This window comes from Nomia melanderi, chromosome 6 (genome assembly GCF_051020985.1).
Source record: "Nomia melanderi isolate GNS246 chromosome 6, iyNomMela1, whole genome shotgun sequence".
Classification (NCBI taxonomy): Eukaryota; Metazoa; Arthropoda; class Insecta; order Hymenoptera; family Halictidae; genus Nomia; species Nomia melanderi.
The window spans coordinates 2,107,317-2,128,744 of record NC_135004.1 but is presented as its reverse complement, the minus strand read 5'-3'; the positions used below and the strand labels follow the sequence as shown (position 1 = coordinate 2,128,744).

Sequence of the window (21,428 nt, the reverse complement as noted above, 5' to 3'; positions counted from 1 at the left end):
TTAACATACGAAACTCCACTTTTCCTTCAAACGTTTCATTCGGGGCTTTTTATTCTCAGACACTTGGAACTCTCGAACCTGCAAGACATGCAGGAGGAAGAGGCGGAGGGTGAGGAGGACTCGCCGTTGCGCCAGGACTTCGGCGACTTTGAGAGCTTCGAACCCGGCAGCATCAGCAAGAACAGCTTCAGCCCCCGCTACAGGCTGGACTCGTATGGCGGGACGTGCAATTGCAGGAACATGAACTCGTCGAGCATACCGTTGAAGGCAGGCTTCGACGACTTTGACGGTGTGTCCGCGGACTCGGTCGCCTCCGGCAAGGACACGCTGAACCTGCCGTTCGTCGAGGACAGCCTGAAGTCGGTGAAGAGCTCGCCGTTCATGAACGCGAAAAGCGCGTCCAGGAGTAACCTGAGTCAATTGTCAGTCGGCAACAAGTCGGTCAGCCCGAGGAACACCGGGAAAAGGAGCTATCTGGGCAGCCCGAACTCGTCGAAGCTGGCCAACAATCCGGACTACGAGAACGGCAGCCCGGAGATCCTCAACGCGGCCGAGAAGAGGGAGATGGTGCCGTTGCGAGTCGACTTCCCGCCGATCGATGCTGTGGACGTTGAAGCAGCCATCGACAAGAAGGACAACGCGGCGCAGGCTGCGGAGTACGTGAACAAACCGGAGACCCTGAACAATGGGTACATAGGCAGCACGACGACGTAGTCTTAACGCGTTCGCGGCTCGTGTTCGTCGCGGTTTACGCTCCTCCGGTCAGCCGACTCCATCCTCGTTGGAATATCGCTGCCGACCGTCGCTCGCCGGCGGAACGTGAACGCACGAACGTGGAGCGGCGAATGCGTCAAGCACAGAGCGATCCGGGAGAGTCTGGTGCGGACTCGTTCAGGGTACACCGCGATCGAGCGAGGGCAGTGTCTGCGCGATAGCGCGCGACAATGATCAGACGCGGGCTTCCTCGAGCGACGCGTACCGAGACCGGACATGCTGGAAAGTGCGATTCGGACTGCTGGTGTTGTTCTACTCGTAAGTTCGTATTTTAAGGATTCGATCGGACGCGCGCGTACCGTGGCCACCCTTGACCGACGCGGAATGTTGATAGAGAGGAATGGTCGCTAAACTGTTCCTTCGAGACTGGACTCTGAGGTTCTCTGACATTCGACCGAGGGTTGCTGACACTGAGGTAACAATTTTGTCCCCTAAGTTGATGTTTCCGGTACGTGGACAATAATATAGGAGAGAGCGGAAGTCTGTGGAAAGTTTCTTTCTTAGTCATTTCTTGAGGTTTGTAAGTGCACCGGGATCAGGTGTCTACTATGGTTTATTTTATTCAACCGACATATTTAGTAGTCAATAGAATCGTCGTCGTCTAAAACTTGCAACGGAAACTCTCGTTAGTAGACTGCCGATCTTTGAGCAGTTGTTGCATACTGCAATGCTCAAATCACAATAGACGCGTTATTCGATTTAAATGCCTAATAGTAAAGGGTCGTTCTCAAAATCCAAGGATTAACATAAAGATCCGCAGTTCAGCGGCGAGGTACCAACACGAATTTTGTTGCATTGGTGTAAAACGAGCGCATCGATTCCGCTGCGAATATTTCGCGTCTGTTTGAAACCATTAGCTCCCGACTTCGACGGATCCCTCGTCGCGGTGCGTGGCCCGTCCTCCGGTTACCGCGGAAGTTTTACTCGCCTCCACCTCCCCGTTACAGCAGACACTGCCTTTTTAAAGACCGAGACGAAGCGCGGCGCGTAACGAGAACAATCGGACGAACCTGACGCGTTTTCCGACCAAACAGGGGACGACTAAACGAAGACGCGGCTCGCCGGTCCGAGTTACTCGCCCCCGAGCAAACGTAATGCCATCTATTTGATTTCCTCTTCGACGGCGAACTGTTACGCCGCGTCAGACATTTATACGTTATGAATTATTCGCTCGCCGTTTCACGCGTGTTAGGTCGGCTCTGGCGATGACACCGATGCGACTGCAACAATTAGCACCTGAAGTATTCGAGCGCACTTTCAAAAATGAATGACGTTCGTGCATCGCTTCTTGACGAATAATCGACGTGCACAATTGGTAATAAAAATTATTTGAGAATCGGTATATTTTGACTTTCACGCTTGGTAGAATGTATCCTGTAGGATCAGTACATTTTTGTTGTTTAGAAGCTACCCTCTAGCGTAGCGCGTGTTCGCTTCGATCATCGTTTACAGAAAATTTAGAGTATGAAAGCCAAGTTGTGTGTCTTGGAATATTTTTGTAACACACTGTGTGTATTTTTAAGTGTAGATAAGGAAGACACTTTTTTGCCGTGTACAAGTATGATAATGGTACAGTGCTAGTCTTAATTCCTTGTAGTTCGATGATTTACTTGCGAAGAGACTTTCAGTGACAGTTGCATCGGTGGTCACGCGAGCATCAACGTCTGACTACGCGTGCTCCGTCGCGTTATCGACGAACAGTTCGAAGACGCGCCTCTGTTTGTCAGCGCGTACCGACTACAAGCGGAAACGTCGGCTTTCTTCCTTTCGTTGGGGCGGTGGTCGGCCGCGCGCATACTCTCGCCTACGATTTTTCTATTTTCCATGGGCATCGCGGCCGGCCGCCGCCTCGCCTGATTTTAGGCTTCTTCGAGTGCTATCGTGGATAGATTAAATTAATCGGCGCTCGTGTCGGAGACGGGATGTACGGGGTGAATCGTCTTACGATCGAACTTGAAGCACCTTCGACGTTTCCGAGGCTTTTGAAAACTTTGCAAGCTGAACAGAACAAATGTTTGGTTCAGAGGGTTTCGCATCGTTGCAACAAAGCGGATTCTTTTTGGGAATCTTTGTCGGCGACGCATCGAGCGTCTCCGATTTGATTTTTTATGGTACCGCGTGTGCCTCGTCTCTTCCGGAATATTTTGGTTCGTCCGCGTGAACGGATCCCCGCGAAACTTCTCCCAGAATCGTGCAATAGAAAAATTACTGCATTGGTGCTAAAAAGACACACGCGGGCGAAACGAACTGGCTGGAGAATTGAGACGAAGCACGCGTTGTTAGTGGAAACAAAAACTTCAAGGCGTTCGAAAACAGGACTCACCCCGCCCCGGTCTAATCCTTACTGGATTGCGTTGGAATTACTGGCAGTGCTGGAGAAGTAATAAGAATTCAGTGGTATCGTATTTGGTTGACGCTGGTGTTAACTTTCGAGACCAGAAAATGTCAGAACTTGAGAATTTCAGAGTCTTCAGATATCAAAGCTTCATCATCGAAAATTCTCGAAATATCAAAATTTAAAAACCTTCAAATTTGAAGATACAAACAACTCGAAATAATGCCTATTCTAAGGATCGACCGTTAGCAACACGAAACTGAGGGAAAGAACATCAACTCATCGATAAAGTGCAACTGCCTAAAAATACGCAAACTATAGTAGAAACTCCGGGATATTATAAACTCCTCGTCACTATAATCGTCACATCACGAATGAAACCATTCTAATGACCTCTTCGATTGACATTCGCGTCGTTCGGACGCGGTTCCATTGAATTCTGATGAACAAATACAGCACGGATGATTTCAACGCGGCAAAATACGTCACGCTTCCGAGTACAGAGAACGTAGACTGGTTGTTTCTAGCTCGACAGTAGCGAGAGTCGAGAATCGGTCGACGGACGATCCGATCGGCGCGTGGCCTGCGTCGAATCACTCTTAAGCGTCGAACGCACGCGAGAGGAGAGGACACGATGCGCAAGCCACGAGCAACGTCAAACAAACAAACAAACAAACAAGCAAGCAAGCAAGCAAGCAAGCAAGCAAGCAACAGCAGCAACAAGCAGCAGCAATGCGATACGCAGCTGAGTCTATATGTAATGAGCCTCTAACACAAAGACTGATTAGCTAATCCCATTTTATTAACAACCCGTAATTCGCTGAGTAAGTTTAACGTTATCGAAACGAAATGGTAGAAGTTCCATATAATACACACACATATATATACACATATGTGTGTGTACATATACATATATACGTATACATACATCCATACATTTTAACATACATACGTAACATACATTACATATATTTTCTCATCTCTCCGTGAAGGCCATCCTCCTTCTTTCTTTCCTCTTCTCTCTGTTCCATCCCTTTTTCCTCGTTCGCCGGTGTAGATCGCGCATACTCTTCCCTTTTCGTTTCTTTCTCGCGTCGATTCGCACACGTCTATTGTTGCTTCGAAGGAAACCGCGCGGGACGATTGGAAATTTCAAGAGTGTTCCCATAAGAATGAGTTTTTCATTGAAATAGAAGAAATACAGTTTCCCCATAATTTGTTTCATTTTTTAGCTTTTCTAAAAAATTTGCTGCATTTTCTTAACCGTTTGAGTTCCGAGCGACATGATCGCGCTTTTTCGTTACACTGTCTAAAAGTGCTAGTCTATCTGTTCATAGAATCAGATGATGCTTATTTATTTCTTTTCCTTTTAATTATTCATTTTTATTTTTCTTATTACCCGCTTAGAACTAGAAAAATCTAACGATCGCGCTATTTAAAATTTGTTTTTATAAAAATAGAAAACCGTAATTCAATGTCCGAATGAAAGCGAAAGATGCGCGATCGCGCCGCTTGCCATTTTTCGACGGGTTTTTGCAAAAACTGGTGGGTTTCAAACGGTTAATAATTGTAAGTGAAAGAAATCCGAAGTTTTCCTTGGTTTAATAGTACTCTAGTATTAAAAACAATCGATTGATGATAGAGAAATAGTATTTCATTTGAACTCCGAAGAATTGAGCCATATTTAGTCTTACTTCCGTTCGAGATCTTCCTCGCGAGTCTGACACGATGTTGTATGGGAAAGGGTTAATTTCCACCCTCGCACGGTCCAGAGACTAACACGTTATTCGTTGTAGCAACATTCACAAGTTTTCACTCGTGGCTTTACGGAAATCGGAGCAACAGCAGAACCGCAATCATCCGCGAGCTGTCCGGTCAATAGTGACCTAATACGAAATACCTGATCAGTTTGTAACGCTTTACACATTACTACCCGTACACGTTAGGTCGAAGCAACGAGAATCGTACAAAGCACGCAGCAGAGAGTCGCCGCGGGTCCGCCATAAAGTAAAACTGTGACTGGGGTCACTTGCACGCTTCTTAAGCTGATTACGATTCACCTGTCAACCGATCGGGAAACGAGTTAATTCGTCTTTCGATCATTTTTTATTTTCTTGTTTTATTGGCAATTCGTGTTAATCCTATGCAATCATATATATATGGAGTATTTTGTAATTGGTACAATTGAAAATAATCGGCTTATGTAAAAGGTATCGAAAGTATAACATACAACTTTGTTCGAGTCTAAAGATTGGAAGTGTAAAGTTGAATTCATTCGAAAATAAGATTTTCGGTGATGAGAATTGAAAATTAGACCAAATATCGACAGGCGAATCGTGTAAAATGGCGCGTAGCCCTTGTCATGGGCGAATACGGCGACAGGAGCTCCGCGGAAGGGTGGATTTGCGTGGATATTCTTCGATCGGTTCGCAGGATACCTTATTCACGTGCAAAGGTTATCGGAGAACCTTGAATTGGGCGATGAATGGAATTGAGTGATGTCACATTTACACATTTAAGAATCTCGAAACTCCAGTGACACAAATGTCGAATGCAATATTACAAGACAGCGAAATTATTCGGTTATTTAAAATTTTCACGTTACTTTAATTCCAAATTTTATATAATTCGCTCGCGAAACTTTTCGTTAAAAAACAAAATTTACAGTAAAATTGAACTTTTCCAATGGGCTCAAAGAATGGAGAAGCAATTCGACCATCGGAATTTCTCAAAACTCCAAAAATATCCATAAAATAAATGAATGGATCTGTAGTCAAGTTACAGATGAAGGTTTCTAGAAGTATTTCCGAACCGTCATTTTGTCGCCCAGCAAAGAAAACCGGGAAAAGAATCGCCGTCTCCTCGACTCGAAGCCTCCTCGAAGCGCTCGCGCCTCGTTCGTCGAGTCAAAGTGCCAAGTTCGAGAGTAATTCTCATTTCGATCGTGGATCAAGAAGACTGCTGCGCGCGATCTCCTCGCCGATCACTCACCCTCACCCCCATCTACCCAATTCTCGTCGATCGATCGGCCAGGTATGGTCGCCGCGCGATCGCTCGAGTACTTACATCGTCTTTGACCACGGCTGAAAGCTTCTTCTATCCTTCGCAGCTCTCACAGTCTCGCTTAGCGTAAGATTTAAAGTGGATCTCCATGCAACCCTGCCGTGTCCAAACATTAATCCGCTGACGACGAGCACGATACTGACTACGTATAAAACTGTTACCGATTCGAGGTAAGGTTGCATAGAAATCGATCTTCATAACGCTAGAACTACCAGTCCGAATGATTGATTATAATCTTTCCTTTCGCAATTACCATAAAATTTCAATTTAATACCCTAAACAATGTTCAACATTAGTAACATCACTCATTCAATATTAACAGATTCGCGACCAGCGTTTCAGCAGCAATCTTCATAGTCACTTAATACCTCATTACATGCAACAAATCGTCTTTATAAGCTGCAAATAGGATTCAAGGCAAACATCTCGTTGACTGTTCACACATCATGCGAATACAATTTTAAACAGTAACATACGCAAAAGTCATTTTATTTTCTTCGCCCAGGATACAAAATGTTGAATGTTACGAATATTTGACGCTGATCGCGAACGTTCAAGAATAAGAGCCAGGAATGTGCAAAATTGTGCTGTTATAAATTTCGTAAGAAGCACAGACGTCAGTCATTTCAAATAGGTAGTTCCAGCGTAGAATCCCCATTCGCGGTCCCGATTGGTGGCTTCGACCTCTGAAGCAGCCAGGACCGCAGCTCCCCATCGTTCCACGTTTAACTCGTTAGGGGATGAAGACGGGTCGCGCGGACCGGCTCGGTCGCGCGGTCCAGTTGTTGTATATTACGAAAAAACAATGTGAAGCCTCGCTCGTAATTCAGAAGTATTTAGCGTAAACCACGGATTAACAGTTAACATTAGACCGTATGCATACTTTGTAACGAGGCGCGCGTGAACGGGCTGCGCGGTCCTCGATATTCCCTTAGTCCAAGGGGCTAGCGAAACAATGTCGACTAACGAATGAACACCGACTGTCTCGGGAGATGTTTAACCCTTTAACACTTTTAAACGTTAAACGCAGAGCTCTTTTCGCTTTGCTTTTCCATTTAGACGTCGCTTAAATGGAAAACTCACGTTTCTACGTAGGCAAGACACAACAGAAAAAGTCTTTTGTCTGCAATGGTTCAACGAAATTTCTTGCGATGGACACGTACAAATTGTTTCGTACTGTATGATTTATCAAATATTATTCCTTAAATTTGACACTGACGCAGCGTTTAATGCGTCAGCTGCGTACGAGTCAGCTCGTTACTACGAGAATACATGAGAGTCACGCATGTAGATTAAAACGCGACAGATACGTGCATTTACTGTGGGCGCGAGTTCACTCGTCACAGTGGACTCGCAGCGCATTTTCCGCGAGTTAGCTCCACAGTTGAAAGGTTAAACGATAAACGACACAGGTCTGCTGTTCCTGGACGCTTTCCTCCGCGGCCACCCTGTACACGCGCGCCGTATGCGTAAGGCATCGTAAGATTAACCAGAAGAAAATGTTTCCTACGAAGCGACGAGTTCTCTCTATATCATGCGAAATGGCTCGTGGCTACGAGAAAGAAGTTTCTTAGGCCTATATAGTTTTGAGATCGTGTAATATATATATATATATTATATATGTGTATATTATAATATATATACATATACATGCATGTATATTAAGGACCGAAGAATCAAGTTACGTTAAGGTACGCGTAAGGTGAACGAGAACGATTGTACGCAAATCCGCGTGTCGATGTGTGTACGTGTGTTGTCGGTGTGCTTGGTGTGTATAAGTGTGATCGAATTGTCGCGCGAGTATCTGTAAAACGACGAGCGCGTGTGCGTTATGAGCGAAACAGACGACAGCGATCGAGACAGAAATTTTCTGATCGGGATTAGAAACTTCGTCGAGACAGGGGATCTTTCTCTCGGAATCCTGGATCCTTAAAGGCGGCCACGGAATCGCTCATCGATCGCCGGAGGACGACGATCCGCGGCGGTGTCGTCGCGCGGCCGTTTAAACGAGTCTTTTTCGAGCGTTAAGCCGCATTCCCACGCGCGGAGCATACACACGAGAGGGAAACAAGAGCCCCGGGCTCTTTCGCTTTCCTCTGCTGTTTCTTCGGCTCGAAATCGCGAACCAGTCGCGAGAGCCGGCTCCGAAGCTGCTCGAGGCTGTTCGTTAACGGCTTTGCGAGTGCGCACGCGGCTTTACGCAACCGCCAGCTATCTATCCCCCGAATCGCGGCGTGCGCGTCGCGAACCTTTCGCCGGATAGACGAGAAACCCCATTCCCCGATTGTCCTCTCCGAACGCCGAGCGTTTCGTCGCGTTTGTTCATAGAAGCTACCCTTAAGGCTGAAATGGGTCGCGTCGAAGACAAACGGACGGCCCGCGAGTGATACGCGTGTTCGTTCTCGTAAATGGATTTTCATCGAAGATGACTTTTCCTTATTTTTCTTTTTCTTATTTTTCGTTGTTGCTGAGTTGCAAATTTCTCGTTTTGATCTTTCGTAAGCGGTTAGGCGTCGCGAGCCAGAAACTCGTGTCCCGTTCCTTCCCCCGATCCTTTGTTCCTGCGTCCGCCCAACGCAACCTTCTTGGTTCCGACATCGATTTTTTTTTTTAGTTTGTAGGCGCTCCAGCGTTCTCGTCTGACGAGGAACGCGTTAGATAATTGATAAGGTACGATTACGCATCGCGTCGAGGACTGTCTCCTCTTGTTCCTATTCCGTGTCGTTTCTTGTTTTCTTTTTCTTATGTTCTCTCTCTCTCTCTCTCTCTCTCTCTCTCTCTCTCTCTCTCTCTCTCTCTCTCTCTCTCTCTCTCTCTCTCTCCCCCCCCCCGTCTCTTTCTCTATTTATCTATCTCTGCTTCTCTATCTTTCTCTCACTCTCACTTCCTACTGACGAAAGCCTGCAATTTCACGCGCGATTTTAGTTCGTAGGCTTGACGCAGAGACAGACACGAGCAACCTAAGATTTCCTCACGACACTCGCGTTCTTTAGGATTAGGTTGATATAATACGTATCCACGCATACGCGGACGTCCTGACACGCGTACACGAGTACACACTGCGCGAGAGACGGGCGAAACTCGACGCATCCCTTCCTACCGGCTTCATACTCGAGGATCGTGAGTTCCTCGCGTGACCGTTTGTGGCGGAACCTCAGTAGTTGCACGAAACTCGGTATCCTCAACTCTGACTTATCAATCAACGATGACAAATCGATTTTTGGATGGTATTTATTTGTAATATTAAATCAACGTCTGTTCTTTTATTTCTTTAGTAAGAAACTGTCGTATTCGATTCTTTGTGATTGCATTCATTAGTATTCGGATTCGTAGCATTTCCACTGGAGTTTTGATTTCTTTTAATATATTCAACCTTCTCGAAGTACTTATAAAAATTATAATTAAATTAATATATAACTAATATACCATTCCTTTACTTACTCAATATAAATTAATATATAATTGTTTTTTGTAATCTTTGCAATGGAGCTTGAGCGTTGATAGAAACGATTATCCTTGTCCGAGTGTTAATTTAATTGAATTATATCTAACAACCGTACTGTTTCACAAATCATTTCTGCCACACGGTCTAAGAAACGCCACGATCAACGCGCAGCTGTCGAGGTTCCTCCAGTACCTTTCTTCCTGCACACCGCGACCCGTTCATCTTCCCCCGCATTCGTTCGCCCTCGACCCACTGCCCGCACATCGAGCTCCACTCCTCATTTCTCTGTCCAAAAAAGGAAAGAAAATCGACTTCTCGGACAACTGCTCAATACTTAGATTGCTCAAGCTCCGTGTCCGATCTGCAGATAAACGGGAAATCACCTATCAGGGAAAACAAACGGTCCACGTAAACGAGAACTCGCCGAGGTACTCGGGCGTTGACGAGACGTCGCTAACGCGGCACATAAAAGACAGAAGCAGGACAATGAATTTCAACGAAGACGGGAATATCCAGTGTCTCTTCCTTCCTATCGTCGTAATCTCGCCCCTCTTCCCCCTTTCCATTATCGCCACCTTTTTCACCGAATCCTCAGCGTCGTTTCACTCTGTCATTCTCGTTCCGTTCTCCCAATCGACAGATCGTGTACCAACCGCACCTCGCGAATAGAGAACAGTTTCTTTTAGCCGGTTAAAGAAAATGAATAGAACAGAAGGGAAAAAACGGAAAAAGGTGGAAAAAAAGAAGGAAGGACAAAGAGTGCCGACCCACTTCCCCCGGAGAATAATGATTCCACTTTTTATAGGGATCTTGTAACGAGGAGGTTTTTCTACGCCGATAATGTGTATTTTGCATAAAGGACAAGCAAGAGTCGAGAGATATTTTAACGAAAGGTATCGCGGTATTGTTATTATCCGACTGTTAGAATTATCGTAATTCTTAGTATTGTTACATTTAAGCCCGATCGCGACAGGGAAAGTTTTCACGGGCGCGAACTTTCCTCCGCCAGCCCCCTCTTCCCAACCCCTTTTTCCTCACGTTCCCACGGTTTTCCCCCTATTTTTACCAACGAAAACCGGCGCGTTGTCTAAGAGAACGCGGATATATTTTTGTTTCTTTTTCTTTTTTTTCTCTTTTTTGTTCACGAATCGCATCGGGATTTCACGATCGAATTTCCGTTGTCCTAACGCGCGCGCGTGCCACGGGCCGATGGTTTCGTTTGCCGGTCGATGATTCTCGTTCGTTCGGCTGATAAAACGACAGAGAAAAGATCACACGAGCGTCGCATCGCGTCGCGCGCAATTCGCTGCCCGATTCCCGCGGTGGTAAACGGCACCATGATGTGACCATTGACTTGTTCGTAAGACGGGTGAACGTTTTTCCTATTATTTATTTTTTTCTTTTTTTTTGTATATACATTATTGTCGTATTTATTTGTCAATAAAAAGCTTGCGAAACGCGGACACCAGAGGATTTCATCGACGTCTTCGTCTCCTACCTGCGGTGCATCCTGTCCTGATCTTTGAACGATTCGTCGGAACCGGTGACGGCAAGCTAACGACGGGTCGCTTTTGACCCATATCAGTATTACGTACTCTATACATTTGTTTTTTCTTTTTGTAGACAATATTATTTAATAATGTTTATATGATGTTAGAAAGGTAGAGAGTGTCTTAAGAAGACTGCGAATACTGGGAAGGACGTGAATCCATTTGCTAAGAATGTTTCCGCACTGCTTTGAACATTCATTGAAACGATTGTCATTGGTGTTCCGACGTGTTAATGAAAGCTATCTTCGCGGTAAACGTCGGTAAATGTTCTTCGACGATATTACGATTGAAGAAGAACACAAAAGGAAAAGTGTGATTAAAAAAATTGCTTTCCTGACCTTAGCAAACTCGAAAACTGACATATTTTGAAAAATTGGAAAAACTTAAAGAACCTGAAAGATTTTTGAACTTGTAAAACTTTTTAAAAAACCTAGAAAGCATGAGAGATTTGAACATGGAAAAGAAATGTGAGAAATTTGAAATCTTGGGAGACTTCAAAACTTTTCAAGTGTTCCACGAACAATGAGGCTCATTATTTAGGTGACCAATTACATATTTCGTCGCGCAGAAACCGTCGCGGCTTTGAGAATTTTCCAACTGTCACGGTGTATTGTCAGAAGCGTTATTAACCTCGTTCGGCGGTTTCCGCGAACCTCCAAGAGCACATCGCGCCCAATTATCTTGCAGCGACGCCGTTTCCGACGTGGATACTTGTCTCGAAGCGAGGAAATTCCTTCTCGGGACTGCGCGGAATGATCGTCTCAAACGATCACGCCTCCTTTTGCAACTCTGTTGTTCATCTTAACCCGAGACTCGCGTCGCGTGCCCGTGCAACGCGAAAATTGCGACTTTCTTGGGAAACAAGGTTGCGGAACGTAATTGCCGATCGCTTGGGACGCCTCGCGCTCGAGCTTTGGAAAGCGGAGGATAGCGCAGAATTTTTCCGAGAAATTCTTTTTCGTTCGCGAGTCGCTTTCACTGTCCTCTACCAGAGGAAAGTACTGTCGTCGGCTCTTGTCCTGGGAATCACCCTGACACGTTCCGATGGGGTTACGTTTCCATACAAGTCGTCGATAGACGTTTTTTTTAAAGCTGGTTTAGTGGATACAGGTATTTTTTATTCGAATCATTTTTTTCAAACACTGTTGACATAAATGTTTTTCGTTACATTTATTAGGTTGCTTAAAGTTTTGTCATTTTATTTTCCACTGTGGCGTCTGTATCGTAAGGTACTAATAAATATTGCTAATCGGTAAACTAATAGGCTATAAAAAGTTCTCGAATAAAATACGCACCGCCTAGTTCAATGAAGTTTTAGTATACGTAATGATGTTTTTCTTTCAACTAAAAATGCGACAAGACTTCTTAGGCAACCTAATATTTTTTGGTAGAAATTATTTTCCGGGATCTTTTGTTAGAAATTTATTTCAGGCATTTGTTGTCACATTAATTTCTTCTTAGCTTAGGTTATTTTGTAACGTGTTGAGTAGTTAACTAAAATCTCCCTTTTCCTTGTAGAATCTAATTCTCGCGAATAAGAGATCGTTGAAGCTGGTAGCTTTCATTCGAACAGTGATAACGTTCTCTTAATAAATGTTTTCAAGCAAAGGATCCGTGGAACGTCACGAACAACTTAATGTATTATTTTTAGTGTCTTGAAGAGATTCGGGGCTCAAGTCACCCGACATCTTGAACTTAAAACGTAAGATTAGGAACCTATTTTACCGATGGTTGGCACTAATAGTTCCGTTTCGTATGTTCCCTCCGAATAGAATTTGAATATAAATAATCAAAAACAACAACGAAGTATTCCTAATCGGATTGAATCGAACCGAAAGGCCTGATGGTTTCATCGCTCGGAACAGTGAAATCTCGATTTCTCTTCGACTTCTCCCAAAGGACGTCGTTCTTCGGCGCAGAAGGAACGATCGGAAGAATGTCGCGTCCTCGTGATCGAGGATAGAAACGCGAAAAGAAGATCGTTTATTCTGAAACGATACTAACTCGAAACTAGAATCGGGAAAAATGTGATCTGATTATTACCAACGATGATTCAGATCTGATTACAAATCGTCGTTTCAATTACAAATTATCTCTGATAACGATCGGGTCGTACTAATCTACAATTCTGATAGGGGCAATTACGGTGAACCCTAATTAATAATTACAAGCAGCAACCCGCAATCAAACTGAAAGTTGCATTTTAATCGTTATTCTTAATGTGCAATCAGATTGCATTTTGCCCAACTATGACAGAAACGAGGATCGCCTCGAGCACTGTATTCTAGCATCGTTAATAATGCGCGAAATTTAAAGCAGGATTGCCGTCAACCGATCTCGTCGACAGATCCCATTTCCGCTCGTAATTCTCACGCCGTCTCGTCTTCGATTACCCCGTTAACTGTAATTTACTATTACCGATTATGCGATACGTTACGCTGTACGCGAACTGGAGACAGACTTTTATTTAGCAAATACGAGTTTTTTAATAAAAGGCTTTTTCGTGAACGGAGACAAGCGTGTTGCTTTCTTATCTCCCTGTTTCCGTTTTTCAGGAGTATCTTGGAAGTCTTCTCTTTTTGGATTAATGAAAAATGATGCGTCGATTTGTAATGAAATTTTTGAGAAAGCTATTATTAGAGTATTTGACGTATGTTCCTTTTTATTTAGATTAAAAGACAATCCTCAAAGTTGTTGAAATAATTTAACGTTTGATGGTTGTTTTCACCCTTTTTATACGTATAGCGATGGAGAAAAGGTATATGACAAATATTTTTGAAAGAACTACTTTCTACTAAAACTTTATCGAAACGAATTTTATTTCAGCTTCTCAATTCGTTAAATTATCGAAGATTGCAACCTGCCATGAAAAATAATCTACGTAAATACCTCTCGGTGATACAAATTCTGTTTTTCAATGATACGAAAGAAATACAATAAATTCGAGGATATCCACTCAAACACCAATATTCATCTGCATACGAATTCTCGACTTTATGCATCGAAAGCTTATAACGTGTGCCGCAAGCTCGTACACCTCCAAATTTGAGAAATGTTAACGACCTCCTCGCTCGATTTGAAATCCTACGGAGCCCTCGGTCGAGTATACAAATTTCTTTTTAATTCCGATTTCTCTAAATGAACAGTGTATTCACGCAGGCGCGCGCCTCGATCGGCGGACCAAGCGCCTGTAACATTTATAGAAATATTTATTGCTACTTTCATCTGAAAAACGTGAATAATTATTACAACGGCCAATAAAAAGCCACGTTTACCAGCTCTTTCCCCCTATTCATCGATCCGGGAACACAAAGTCACTGCGATTTCTCGTTTTGCATCTCGTCCCATCTCCTCGCGAATACACACACACACACACACACACACGGTTGTGGGTATGCGAGCAACTGCAACCCGCTCACCGAGAGGCCGACCTCGATTCCACGTTTCAAGAACGTGCCTCCGCGCGTCACGACTCGGAATCGTCCCGACCTTTCCGATCCTTTTATTCCACGATGACGATTTTACCGTCGGAACGTCGGGCTTTGAGTCGCAGATTCCAGCCATGATCCCCTAATCGATACCACTTTATTTCAGCTATTCATTTGTCGAAGTTGAGCATCCTTTTTGAGAGTTCGTGATTCTAACAATAACAGATCATCTAAATGTCCAGCTTTTCTTTTTAGCTAGCCGATACCACTATTCAAGCTATTCGTTCGTCGACGCTGAGCATTCCTCCTAGGGTTTTGTAATTTTAAGACTTAATAGATCCAGAAATATATTTCTAGTTTGTAAATTTATTTCTAATTTTTTTCTCTCTGACTGATGTCACTTTGTTTAAGTTGTTCGTTCATCGAAGTTGAGTTTCTTCTCAGATTTTGTGATTCTAGGAGTAGAAATTTAAAAGTCTATTTCTAAGTTTCTTTATGTAACTGATAGCAGTTTCTTTGAGCTATTCATTTGTCAGATTAAGTTTCTCCTTAGATTTTGTAACCCTAGGGATAAGAGATCTAGAAGTTTATTCTCAGTTTCTAAATCTATTTCGAATCTTTCATTTCTAATATTCCAAATAATTAATGGTTGTAAGGGATTTGTTATTGATGCGCTAAAGCTTAGTCGCTAAGCGATCAATCAAAACGGAGAATATGGCCGCGAAGTTTGAGGGAATTGATAAAATTATATTAATAAATCATCAATGAACCATTCTGCCATGTAAGTTAGAATTAATTAATGAAAATGGGGCTAGTCACTTTAGCCTCTGGACAGCTTATTCCAAAATTCCAGGTTCATACTCTTTCAGCCTCTTTCCGGCAAGAGCACTGTTTGATTGCTGGCGATCGAACCCGGGTCAGCAGGCACTAAAACTTCAAGTACTAAACCGGTACGCATTTAGAATTCCGGCTACTTGCCGGACTTCGGAACACTCAGAAGTGCGCGAGTACAAGGTGACGAACGATCGACAAGCGTACTTGACACGTATACTTGAAACAGACGGATATAGCGGACTGACCAAATTCACGGGAATCGTAAACAGAAGTCATCTGAATGCTCGAGGCAACAGAATTTTCAGGTTCACCACTGAAGTCAGTTTTCCAGTGATTTTTCGGAGTTGATCTATTAGATTGGCCAAAAAAATCTTACCGTATTATTCTTTAACCCTTTGCACTCGGGTGTCCCCTCTCAGGGGACATTAAAGTTTATTAGTGATTACGGGGAATTAAGTTATTTCAGCGCAACTTTTTGAGACATGCATGTTTCCCTGAAGTTTTCCCTTGAAATGGCACAAGAAATCAAATCAAAATATAGTAAAATTACTGAGATATATAAAAAAAATGTCAGCGGGTTTTGTGTCAGAAGAGAACGTGAGAAGCGTGTTCACGACGGTCCGAGCAGTTCTCGGCGCCACTTGAAAAGGGCGATAGGAAGAGTTTGTAGAATATTTATATTTATAAATATAAATAAACAAATTTAAATCTGGACATCGCATAAATAGCGATAGCGATGAAAGTGATACGAAAGAACGGTTTATCACACTGTACAAAATTATAAAAGATAAAATATTGATTTTTTTGCAAATATACATTCCTTGATGTCAACCAATTCATATAATTCCAATATCATTATAATACGTTACTTGGTTCCAAAACTACACTAAATAATATGCGGGTCCGTAAATGCACGTTTCTGCGCAAAGGCGCGCTGAGTAGCTGGTAGCCAACGTCCAGAATGGTTCGGAGTGCAAATGGTTAATATGGCGTTTACATTCTAATGTACTAATAAATATTGCTAATCTATAAAGTAAAAGATAATAGAAAATTTTCGAATAAAATGTACAACGTATAGTTTAACCATTTAGTTCCCGGTGGCATCGCCTAGGAACCACATACTTCAACATCAGTAAAATGCGAAACAATGGACCAGTCGCGCAGTTGCAAGTACAGAATCGATATAGTAATCGCCATCTATTATTTTGACAGATAGAATAGTATTTTTTAGAGAAATATATATTTTTGTTAAAAACGATAAGTTACTTAACGTATGTTGCGAAAATAAATGTTTCTATTTAGGACCTGAAGAGTTAACGAAGTTTAAGTAAACGTAGTGAAGTGTTTCTTCAAACTCCATTGAAAAACGCGACGAGACTTTTTGGCCAGCAAATTGTGACAATTGGAAAATTGATCGTAGCTTTGTCGCTAGTCGGTTAACCGGTGTTTACCTCGATTTTCAAAGCGAACGACAAATCGCTTCTAATTTTTCAGACGGTCGGTGTTGTTAGCACGTTGCTCGGTGGAACGCGTGAGAGACGTTTCTCCGCGCAACGCGGTGGTCGCGCGACAGAATGAGAAACTGTCGCAACGTTACGAACATAATAATAGCATGGCGTAACACGGATTTAATTAGACACGGTCTCGTTAGAATACATCTGGATTGCGAGGATTCCTTGGGAATGGAGCTCGATGACTCTCTACAACGGTTAACGCTCTCATCGATAATATTAAAATTACCCGATACCAGAATAGTCTCCGAGTGACGCAGAGTGGTACTGAAATTTCAGGTTCTCGGTATCTTGCTCGCCGATCAATTGATCCTCGTTTAACGTACTGTCAAAAGGTTGATCAAGTTTTTATAACATCTGCTAGTAAAATCCATTTTCCATTATCACTCTATTTCTCTAGTTAGATTTCTAAAACTTCTGCATAAAACATCGCAGTCCACTAATAACAATACCCCATAAACCCTGCATCCAACATGGTAAATCCATAACTAGTACAATTACCTAATACGGTAACCCGCAACTTCTCTTAGCTCATTTAACCCCTTCCCTTCACAATAACGCGTCAAACTCGTACTGAATACTTCAAACAGAATTCAACGGGCACAAACACCACTCAATACCTTCGAATTCGAATAAGTAATCTTCTGTCATTAACTATCATACTCCACAGCAAACATAGACAGAATGTATCTACAACTTTCCTCTTTTTCCATTAAATGACGGCTGGCAAAGTAGTTCACATCATAATTGAGGAAAAAATCACAGGGCAAAGGGTTAACAACTGGCAACCGAGATCCAAACGAAAGCTGGTGGAAACGTTTACCAAGAGATATCGATACTTTCACGCAACCAATCGAGCAGGTACCATTTTCTAATATCCACGTGTACAATGCTATTCGATCCAATTTCACAATGTTCAGTTATGTATCGGGTTAGAATTGGTATCGATTGTCATTCCTGTCGCTTGGAGTATACCAAAGATGAATTCCAATCGGCGAGGACAGGAGGATCGGGGCGAGCCGCGCCGAAAAGCAATATTCAAAGTTAGACGGCCTAAGTGATGGCCTGAAAGCAGAGTGTACCGTTACTACCTGTTCCTCGAAGCATCTCCCGTTTTATCTCCGCAGCCTCGCGATGCGAGGCCGGAGGAGAGGGCCCTCGTCTTCCACCGAGGTGGCCGGCCCTCCTCTTCGCCCCCTTCGCCCTCCGAAGGCAGCCACCTCGCTGATGCTTCCAGCATCATGGCCACCCTCTTCTGCCGCCTTTCCACGCACCGTTCTTTTGCAGGCCCGCGAAATTTCGGGGTCGTTAACCCCTGAAAACAAGCCGTTTACGAAGATGATTCTTCCGCTCGACGCATCGATCGACCCAAGGGTATAGGGAGCTGCGATGCTTGATAAAAGCGATGATATCGAAGGGAATATGTGAATATACAAATAGAGTAGGTCCCGGTGAACCGAACTACTTTTATGTAGATCGTTTAAAGTATCTTTTGTTTCATTCGTAGCGTAGAGTTCTGTCCACTAGTGACTATTTATAAATTGATTAAATGATTAATATTGTTGTTAGCGTGTTGGCGATTGGTTTATACGGTTCTATGGTGGTAGGTCGAATTTAACGTAGTTAAATTATGTTTAGAGTATCGAAAATCCAGGGACTCAGTCATTCGAATTCTTAGATTATATCTTAGAGTATCAACGATTGAATTTTGTATATACACTTTGAAGAATGTTTTCCCGTGACATGTGTCTGGCTGTTGGTCGTGCAATTAAGTTGGATAACTGAGATTCTAATGTACCATTGTTCTGCAAATGAGAGACACAGAGTGACGTTCGGTTAATTGATCGACGATGCAAGCGTTGTGAATCGACAGTTTGTAAGCTTCTATGGTAGCTCTACTGTAAACGTATCCCCACAGCTGATACGAAAGACTAAGTTAAAAATAGTGATTAAATAGTTAAAAATAGTTCAAAATGTAATACGTTTGGTATTCTTTTTTTATCAGTCGTCATTCGCATTAGAGGAATGAAAGCAGCCTTCAAAATCGGGGATGTATATTTGTCTCGATATCTCCACACGTCATTGCGTTTTTATACTTTGCAATCGCATATTTCATTTGCATGTTAGGATGATGATTAATTAACTAAAAGGAAACGGATATGTATCGCGGGTAAGGATCAATCAAGAATCCTGAGGCGTGTCGCAATCAAGATCCATCCTATGAGATCTTGTTGCGAGGCTCCTTGCGGTATGTCTTCTCCCTGCGCTGATAATCAGTGTCAATAATCGGCTAGCGGTCGCCGATGTTAGCACACGAATGAGCCTCGCCGAAATGATACGGCTTCTTCGATCCATGGAACTGAATGCTCGAACCAGGTTATCCTTCACCGGTATATGGATTCGTTGAATATTCAAGATCAAATTATTCGGAACGCAGTTTTGCATAAATGAAAATTAATTTCATTTACTAATGCGAACCTTTCGTTTAAAGCGAATAAATATATATCACTGTGTACAATTATTTTAACTGTTATTTAAACTGTTACAACTTAACCAAACACGATCGAGCAACGATCTACCATAGCACATTTCAGAGATCAAAATGTCTACTTTAAAAGTTCACTAGTGATTTTTGTCGATGTTACTTTTAAATTCTGAAGAAAACTGAAATCTGGTTATCGCTTTTCTCGATGGAAATTTTACAAAATTAACTGTCTTTGCGGGGACTTAACAATTGTTTAATTTAATTCTACAGTGCCTGTCAATTTGACTCATTTTGAATTTCATAATCATTATTCGCTAAACCTTTGGGTTGATTTTGATTGACGAGGATGGGCTGTTATATATGATATTTGTGTACTCTCAAAGCTCTGATTTCCAAGATCTAAATGAACGAATGTCAGTTTTCTTAAGAACGACAGAATAAACTGTACAGTAAATGTCCGTAAATCTAGAGTTAAGTTAGTCTTCTAGATTCAACTAGTTCTCGGTATAAAACGCGATTCTAATAACAGGTCACGACTGAAAATCGTCGATTTAGAATGATCCCATTGCGTTAGAACAATTGTTATGATCGACGATGTAAATCACGTCTCTTCTTTCGGAAAACAAGCTACAGTGAAGATGTTTGGAGAAGAGTACGGAGGAATGATACGCTGATACAATCTCGGACAAGCTGGAGATCGTTGTCCTCGTTCGAATGTGAACGCTCGCGCGCGCGAGCGCACGCTACCTACACGCGACACACACATCGTGACGCCTACCGGCTCCGATCGGAAAGTCACCTGCCGCATACCTTTTGCTCCGTCGCCGGAGGCGGTAACCTCTCTTTCTCCGAAAGAGAGACAGAGAGAGAAGAAGAGAGGGGAAGGAGGGACGATCTGCGAAAAAAAGATTCGCTTTCACGAAAGTTCTCGCGGCCTTTTCGTCTTCCAGCCTCGTCCTGTGTTCACTGGCCATGTTGGGGGCGGTGGTGAACGCTACGTTGTTGATAGAAACATTTTATGATACAAAATTCTTTTACTATTACTTATACAATTCGATGAATTGTTTGCACAATTTCATGTAAGGTGGACTCCGTATAGCAACGTTTAAAAAATTATATGTGAAACAGATGATGTGAAGGATTGGAATTCCGTTGTGTCCTGAGGCAACTCGTTTGTCGATTGCTAAGGGTTGTAATGGCTTGTGTACTGATTGTAGTTATAAATTTGATAACGACTGTGCGTTTGGTACTGTAAGCTTTACTGAAGATAACGTTAGCGAAAATAATGAGGTTCGATAAGTTTGACGGCAATATGAGTCACAGTTTCAAACAGTTCAGTTTCGAAGTTTCGAATAATTCAGATTCAAAGAGTCAAATACTTTATAGTCAAAATTCCAAGTACTTCAAACTCAAAATTCCAAACGTTCCAAATCCAACATTCCAAACACAAACTCAGCGTTCGAATCCTTGATACAACAATCCACAGAACTCTTTCCCCAAACACCAACCACCTTTCATAGATGTGTACATTCGAAACACGAGTGTCTTGTGATACTAATAATCCAACTACTACCTCTCGACAACTCAGAAATAATAATCAGATTATTCCCCCGCTTCTCCCACTTCTCGAATCCGCTTCATTCGAACACAATGATATTCCAACAGCAACAGTACCACACACTTCGCCACGTGTATTCGAAAGGATTCAAAAGATAGCCGGAGACCAGCAAATTCTCGGCACGCAGCGAGGCTGCACCGTTGCTCGAGGGGATCGCGAATCAGTCCGGGCCGCCTCGTTACAGTATTCCGGGCGTAGTTCTCGAAACGGCCCCCGGAATCGGCAATAGCTCAGACGATCGTCCCCGTTCGCCGGGGCCGCCGGATCGGAGCATCGGGAAACTGTGTCTCGCGTTCGCGCCTCCGTCCGGCCGACCTCCAGATCCGAACGGCCGATAAACTATCCGCGTATGGGATCTCGTGGAAACGGGCCAGCCGCCGGCGAA

General features: G+C 43.2%; 2 protein-coding genes across 12 annotated transcripts in view; one reads left to right on the top strand and one right to left on the bottom strand.

The window, feature by feature from the left end:
- The window catches only part of InR-2 (insulin-like receptor-like), a 138,233-nt gene extending 129,238 nt beyond the window's left edge, over positions 1 to 8,995 (top strand). For all 7 annotated transcript variants that reach the window (XM_076368354.1, XM_031977698.2, XM_076368351.1 and 4 more), the window contains one exon: positions 60 to 8,995. In XM_076368354.1, coding sequence (XP_076224469.1) covers positions 60 to 714 — 655 coding nt within the window. In that variant the 3' untranslated portion in view covers positions 715 to 8,995. The remainder of the gene's footprint in view (positions 1 to 59) is intronic.
- LOC116427506 (uncharacterized) overlaps positions 1 to 21,428 on the bottom strand; it is a 191,833-nt gene that overhangs the window by 109,944 nt on the left and 60,461 nt on the right. The window lies entirely within an intron of this gene.